At 30.5% G+C, this 8174-nt stretch overlaps 1 protein-coding gene across 1 annotated transcript; it reads left to right on the top strand.

Annotated features, from left to right (window-relative positions):
- Positions 1-1888: 1888 nt before the first annotated feature.
- On the top strand, positions 1889-4864 carry LOC134263208 (fibroleukin-like). The gene is made up of 4 exons (XM_062745525.1): positions 1889-1915; positions 2076-2172; positions 2522-2689; positions 4608-4864. Exons 1-4 carry the CDS (start codon positions 1889-1891, stop codon positions 4862-4864), a joined length of 549 nt encoding a protein of 182 aa, XP_062601509.1.
- The last annotated feature ends 3310 nt before the right edge of the window (positions 4865-8174 follow it).

An 8174-nucleotide genomic window follows, 5' to 3' on the forward strand; every position in this document is an offset into this window, starting at 1 on the left:
TTCCTAAGATGTACTAGGTGCTGTATACGTTCCTCGAAGATGTGTTCGTTGTAGTCCGAAGAAATTAATTTAAAAATAAATAATGCAATGATGATGTATTGTGTGACATTAACATTTTGAGCTAATGTGTCAAACTTAAAAAAATCTTAATAATTTCTGAGAATCATAATAATGTCATTAGACAATTTTTTTTATTTTTATTTCGAAATAGCTGATTTTTTCCACTCAGGAAAATATATGTATATTTAAATTATAGTTCCATATTTAAAAGAAAGCAAACAATTAAAAATAAAACACTTTGTAACATCACACATAACAGGCATTAACTAAGTGAAAAAACAGCGAACTTTTCATTGTTATAGTTTAAATAACAATTTCAAAATAAACATTTATGACAATTCATACTAACTTCAATAAAATCGATTCTTAAACAACTGTAAAATATAGAGTATGTAACAGTTATCCAATCGTTTTCAGGCATTGATTAAGGTACGACATATATATTTGGCTGTTGAAGGTCCATTTTGCAGAATTTCACAGATTTACAAGAACGCAGCAGTCTTTTCTTAAAAAAGAAAAAAATGAGCAGTCAGTGTGTTATCTCCTTAATTGTCGGGTTCTTGGCTTTATCTGAAGCGACCATTATTTCTCAGAAATATACCATAGAACTTGTATTTAATGATAAGAAATCAAATGATGACCTTTCAGGGGAATATAACGCTCAGTCATTGACCGAGTGCGCTGCGATGTGTCAAAGGGAGTGCGTTTTCTTTGGATTCAACAGTCAAATGACGAAATGTCGTACCCACAAGAAACTATTCACGTCTGAGCTGTCTGATGAGGCCGGTTGGAGATACTACTCTCATAACGGTATGTACATTTGTTATTTATTTTTTTCTGTTTGCTTCTTTCTTTTAGGCCCCTCTCGAAGAGACACGATTTTTTTCTTTTGACACTTCTTTTTATGTAGTATAAACATTTTTCAACATAATTGATTTTAATGAAATTCTCATCGTTTTGCTATTTTTTTTTCTTTGATATTTTTTTATTTTGAATCAGTTTTTTTTTTAAATTTGAGATTGATTGAATAATACTTTGTGATTTTCTCTATATTCTATTTCCTATTTTCTTATTATCTCTAAGCATATAATGGAAAACTTGGGATAAATTTTCTACACCGTGAGTATTTAGTCATATTCATTCAAGCTTTGCGACAATGATAAGTCCAAACCATTTGAAAATTATAGCTTGTTATTAACTAAATAAACGAAAAAAGTTCGTTTAAGCTCGTATCTCGAAATTGCTATCTTAAAAACAGCTGTTATGAAAGCTGAGATGTGAATCATGAAAACAGATGACCTGTGTCGTGGAGGAGTAAACATCCCCTATCGATCGGTCAGACATTATATCATACATCAAAACGATATCATGATTTTACTACATTTTTCCAAATCTATTTCAGTTTCAAAATTGTTTTTCATCTTATTTACAATCAATTCCTCTTTAACATTTGTTTCAGTTAACAGAGTATTGAAAATAATTGTGTTTAATTTTAAATACTTTTAGTCATGTCATAAATGGAAGATTTGCATCAATTAAAAAACAAGAATGATTTTAGATAACGAGGAACAGTTTAACGTAATACACATTGCACATGTTGTTAACAATTTTGTTTCCACAATTAACATTTTTATATAATGCAGGCATTATGTATCCTCTCACTTCTTGTACATATGCATATTATGATCCTGGTATTTTTTTAGATTGTGTTTTTTCTGCCATGCCTAAAGATTGTAACGAACTTTGTGAAGAAGGACAAACCAGTACAGGGGTGTATGATATATACCCCTACAGTACATTAACCATTCCAATCAGTGTCTATTGCGATATGACCACAATGGGCGGGGGATGGACGGTAGGTTGTTTAATTTAGAATTAAAAGTACTAAATATAACACACATTGTTTTTGTTGTTCTAAGGATTGTAGGATTGTATTGTAGTTTATATCATAACCTATGGATCCTATGAATGTTCGAAGCAATAAATTGAATTGTAATGCATTTTAATTTTCAAAGGCCATTCAGAAACGCGTAGACGGATCCGTGAGTTTTGACAGGAACTGGGCGGATTATAAGAATGGTTTTGGTTCACCAGAACAGAATTTTTGGATTGGTAAGTGTAAATCGCTTTCAAATAAGAACTTTTTATTACTTCAAAGTTTGAAGATAAAAGAAAAATCTTATGGTAGGTAAAAAATTATCAAGCGTAATAAGGATCTTAATTTAAGATTAGATAATGTGTGTTCTACGATATTCAGATATTGTGTTTAATTGTTATCTCAAATAATGTTTTTAAAAATAGAAAAGAAGACTATCATCAAGCGGCATATTCTAATGAGACCAAATGTAGCAATATTGTCTACAGCTATGGAAATTTGAATTTTCACGTAGATTCATAATTTTAAAAGAATTAATTGTATTCAAGGAACTTTTCAAATGGTTTCAAATATATCTTAATACAGGAAATGAGGCAATCCATAAATTAACAAAAGACAACACCTTATCCCTTTATGTGTCCATCACTATCCAGAATGGTACAACACTGTATGAAATGTACGACAAATTCTTTGTCTCCAACGAGGCAGGGAAATATCAACTCTCTCTTGCAGGACCTGCCACTGGGACCTTAGGTAAATGTAGTTATGTAACATGTAAGTTCTTAAAATTATGTTCAAATTACGTATATTACGTATTACGTATATCTTAATGATTATTCTTTTCTGTATTGACACATAATAATGTTCTTGAAAAAAGAGAAAGATGTGTTTTTTTCTGATATTCTGCATACGTTTTTGATTCCATGCTAATTAAACATGTCTAATATTTCAAAATAGCATTTGCAGGTACAGTTCACAAATTCAGAAGATATTGGATTTGTTATTGTCAAGTAGATAAAATTTCTAATTATACATTTTATGTACAATTGAAATTATTTTAATTTTTTTAAAACAAAAAATCCAATAATTACATGTATTCAACATTGTTATTTAGCTTTGGTTTCCAGATAATTTTTGATAACTCATATTTTAACTAATACGAAAAAAAATTTATAGAGCATGATAGTCTGATTTTCAATGATTCACATTTTTTACTAGTACGGAATAGGAAGTTTACAGTGCCTCATTAATCTTAAATGTCGACAGGTTTACGAAAATTTATTGATAAAATAATTTGATCGGATAAATATTCATATAAAAAAGCTTAAATGCTAAATTTTAAAGACCTGAACCCGTTTCACATTTCCATTTATTTAATAGGAAATCTACCATCTTATCTCGTTATTAATGATTTACTTAGTATTCCACGGTCTCGGACAAATATTAAAATTTCATTTTGTGATATTTTCTGCAATTTGCCGTGACCTTTGTCCCTCCCCCACAATATTACCATGCTTTAAAAGTGTAACACACGCCTCTGGTTTATTGTTGCACTACAAAGGATGCTATGTGAATTGCGCAGTGTTTTGTTGACTTGTATTTTTTATCTCTCTTTAAACTGTGTATCTCAGACGTACTTCAGTATTAAGATTAATGGGATGAAAATTAATGATTAATACTTATCATCTTTGTTCTATATTTTCTCTAATTCTTCGGGTGCCAGTATGATAGACACCGGGGATTCTCTAGGACTGAACTAAATAAATATTATTGCCCTTCACAGCACCTAAAGCGGTCTATCTTAGAAGTATTTCAGTATCATAATTAACCAATAATTTAAAAATCATATAAATATAACGAATTTGGCGATGAATTGAATTTTTTTTTTAGGAAATTTACAGGAACCATTCTTTAAAACACCATTTAGCGTTTCACATTTTTACATGTACTTCTCCACCCCACAATATGTATATTTAAACATGGCTTCTAATTTAACTGATGCTTCAAATACATTTTTTATGTAAATTTGCTAAAACAAAATATTTAGTTATGAAATAAAGACACACATGCCTGTAAATATTGGCATCCCACATGATTTGAAGTGATGATCAGACGTGTGGTAAACCTATATTATGTAAACATGATTACTGTGAAAATTTCATTGTTTATAAACAGTTGTTTTTTTGTAAACATAAATATGTCTATTTATAATGTATCTTTAAAGCAAGTTTTCTCTCTTTAAACTGAGATAATCAAAATAATATCGTTATCGGCGTACTTTACAACGACGCTTTTAAATTAATTTTTATAAACAGAAAACAAAATCATTTAACAGTTAATGTTGAAATTATTAATTGTTTACTTAATCAGCTGTTAATTGCATCTTTGACTGCTCTGCATATTTTACAAATGTATTCAGGTATATGTGTTGTAATAAATTTGAACTTAAAAATGGACGTTTGTTTTGAAAACAGGGTGGCGGATAAATGGAGTGAACTATTAGAAAGAGAATTTTATATTTAGGAAAAACCTAAAATCAGTGGCCTTTTTTCGACACATGGCAATCTAACTGGGATTTCAGAATTAACTGTATTTCAGTATCATAATTAACAATTAAATAAAAACAATACAAATCCATTATCTCTGTGATTCTTTTTGTTTGATTTTACAGGTGACTCTATGATAGACACTGGTCGTTCCTGGGCTGATCTGACTGGGATGTACTTCTCCACCCCAGACAGTGATAACGACGGGTGGCCTAGTGGTAACTGTGCTGCTACATGGAGAGGAGGCTGGTGGTTTAACAGCTGCCGCCGAGCCTTCCTTAACGGTCCATGGTCCTCGGGGTCCTGGTCCAACCCGTGGTATCCCACAGTGGAGTACGGGACATCAGTAAAGGAGACCAGCATGATGATCAGACGTCACTAGGTAAACCTCATTAAATCTTAGTAAAACAGTTTTTCGTATTACTGTGAAAATTTCAGTTATAAAAGTTGTTTTTTTAATACATAAATATGCTATTATACATGTATCTGTGAAGTTTTCATTTTTTTAACAGACGAAAGATCATCCATGGATTATGGAAACCATTAAGAGACGATTTTAAATTAATTTTTATCGCTGAGTTCTTTTTTTCTCAATATTTAACATCAAGTAACAAATAGTAAAAGAAGGGGGGTTGAACTGCTCTGTAAAGCGATACTGGATGTATTCAGTAAAAGATGTATTTTATATGTGTTGTAATAAATTTGAAATTAGAAAACTTTCGTTCTTTTTTCCAAACACTGATAAATGGAGATAACTGGGCGGAGAATTAGGACTTTGATTGATTTATTGTTAAACCTATTACAATGGAACTTGTTTAATCCGACACATGCAATACTCTTTACTGTGATTTCAGCCATTTAATTTCATTTGTCATTTATACTTATCTCAATGATCTCTACACGCTACAATACTACACCTTGTGTATTCCAACACATATATTTTTAATTTGTTCCCCGTGCATGTCAGATAAGACAAGTTTCAAAAATAAAGATGTTAAGATATTTTTAAAAATCATAGGTATATTTGATGGTCATGTTTTGTGGTACAATACATCTAAGATTATACTTCTCTAAAACATATTTTTTATTTTTAATAGATGAGGATTTAATTATCAGTTAATCTACTTGAAACCGCTTAAATTGAAATTATTGTTATTTTTAATATCATGGAGAAAATAAGCTAAAATGTCGAAGTGAGGCGTACTGAATATTTCTTTCAACAAATCGAATCATGCCAAAAATATATTCAGAAAGCTTGAATTTTTGGTACGGCAAGAATTGCAAAGGTACCAGATTCTCAATGATACCAGAAAATGGGCTTAAAGTAAAAAGAAAATCACATTATCTGAAGATCAATACCTTCTACTGCTACAGATAATCATTTTACAAATAGCTCTTTCTGCTCTTGAATGCACGTTATAGCAGACTAATATCGATAATGTAATTTTTTATTGTTTTTTTTTTATTTCAAAACACCCTAACGCAGATCGGGGGTCAAAAGGTTACATGTGTAATATGCATTATATTCTGACGTCACAAACGTTAAAAGCAAAATTTGAGATAATTAAGATTTATTGTTATTTAGGTTACAGATAATTCAAGTAAGTTAGAAAAAAATCAAATTTGCAAAATAAGACAAGAAGTTAGAAAAAATAAACACTGATTCATTATTTTTTGAAAGATGTTATCTTATATCTGCAACTGCCGTTGCAAATAAAACTAAGCTAACATCAATCAGTATATTTGCAAATACATTTGCAATTATGAGACTATATCTCTAAAAAAAAATGATTCAATATGTGTGACAAGTCATTCTCTATTATGCAATGTGAAGACTATGGATTATATGTATCCAAAATTTGATAGACTACAACTTGAAATGTGTTTTTTAATCAATAGGAAAAGTTAAAGGAGGTAATGATGAAAATTCAAGATAAGTTTGTGAAGCAAAGAAGCTTATGACTAATGTTGTCGTTTGCAGGTCAAACACCAAGGTCAATATAAAATTAGTTTTGGTACCAAAAGAAAAGTTCCTCACAATGAGTCTACCTTCAAAAATAAAAAAAACCCATAAAAGCAGCAATTGTTCCAAACTGAAGACCAAATTAGAGATTTTCAAAAGTAGGTCAAACTGGACAAGGTCAAGGAGTCAATATATATGATAACCAAAAGAATTTCATAAGGAATACACAGGTGAAATATAAAAGTCACGGAATTAACCATTCAAAAGCAATTACCAATTTTTTTCAGAAGAATGTCAAAGTCTGATGTCCAAATTAAAGGAAAAAATAAAAAGAAAATATTGGTATTCGGGGAAAACTCTTACCACAGGAAATGAACCGGAGAAATTGTTAACCCCTAGCACAAAATACTCAGTAAATACGACCAAAGTTTACGTTTTTGAAAAGTAGGTCAAATCCATAAGTTCAAGGTTAAAGGTCATTACTGCTTGTACTCAAGAGAAGGTCTTATCAAAATATAAGCGTGAGGAGTATGATATCACTTGATTTAACTGTGTAATGGCTATGCTAACATTAAAATTTTGAAAATTTCTTTAAAAGTGAGTCAAACATAAAGATATAAGTCAAAAATACTTTTACCCTAGGAAAAGATTATACACGTGGAATACACTATTAAAATATTAAAGCCATAGTTCATATGACCAAGGCTTAAATTTCATATGAAAGTCAAAATAAAGAAACTTGAAAAGGAAAGGTCCTTTTATAATATATACACCTGTGAAATACAAAAATCCATAGCTCAACGAATTGAAGGCTGTTGTCAAGGCTAATTGATTTCCACACTTACAGATAAATCATGAAAAAAAAAATCACAAACAAACAGACAGGTAGACCGACCGTCACAGTAAAATATATTTGTCCCTTATTTTTGGATTACGGATAGAAATTATTTTAAAAAAAACACTCTGTGCTAAAATATTTGTACGTATGGTGAGAAGAGATCTAAGTGTAAGTTTCCTTGTGAAGATAACAAAATGCCAGAATATAATGCACAGTCTGTCTTTGTGTCTTTGTGTATATGCTATTCATAGATATTTAAAACATGATGATGAATCTAGATTTCTTCCGAGGAGACGAATATACGATCCAAGGATAAATCTAGATCTCTTCCGTGGAGACGAATTCACGATCCAACGTAAACTTAAGAAGACTCCATTAAATGATTTAGAACTTTTTACACAATGCTTAATGAAATTATATGATAAAAAAATAATGGTAGCAAATGTTTATTTTAATTTAGAGAGAATGAATCATTATGTAACAAAACACTCTTCTGGCTCCAAGTAAAACGGAGAATCCTAACAAATAAAGGGAAGTTTTAGTCCGTCGTCTTCTCCTGTATAGTACGTGTAGTGGTCAACTGCTGTCTCGCCCTCGTCGTTAGGATTCCAGTTCTGATACGCCGCAGGTGTCCAATTTTCAAAAATGAGTTTTCATTGTTGTCAAATATCAAAACATTGGCACAAAATGCAAATGAACAGTTGAGATCAACTTCTGCAGATTAGTAAAAGAAAAAAAAAATAATATCATCCTGAAGTTTGAAACACCACCGATACAATACGATTTGTTAATTAACATCCAGCATGCTCTAAAAAAATTATAAAATTTGATCTGCTGTATCCAAATTCAATAGACAATTTAAGGGAATGTATTCTCTTTTTTGCATCGTGG

This window comes from Saccostrea cucullata, unplaced genomic scaffold (genome assembly GCF_032062105.1).
Source record: "Saccostrea cucullata isolate Sc308-1 unplaced genomic scaffold, CSIRO_AGI_Scuc_v1 ctg6215, whole genome shotgun sequence".
Classification (NCBI taxonomy): domain Eukaryota; kingdom Metazoa; phylum Mollusca; class Bivalvia; order Ostreida; family Ostreidae; genus Saccostrea; species Saccostrea cuccullata.

Excerpts from the sequence above, each read along its gene's own strand:
- LOC134263208 (XM_062745525.1), top strand. The coding sequence starts at position 1,889 with ATGACCACAATGGGCGGGGGATGGACG. Across the intron at positions 1,916-2,075 it reads CAATGGGCGGGGGATGGACG|GCCATTCAGAAACGCGTAGA; the intron begins GTAGGTTGTTTA and ends TAATTTTCAAAG. Across the intron at positions 2,173-2,521 it reads AGAACAGAATTTTTGGATTG|GAAATGAGGCAATCCATAAA; the intron begins GTAAGTGTAAAT and ends ATCTTAATACAG.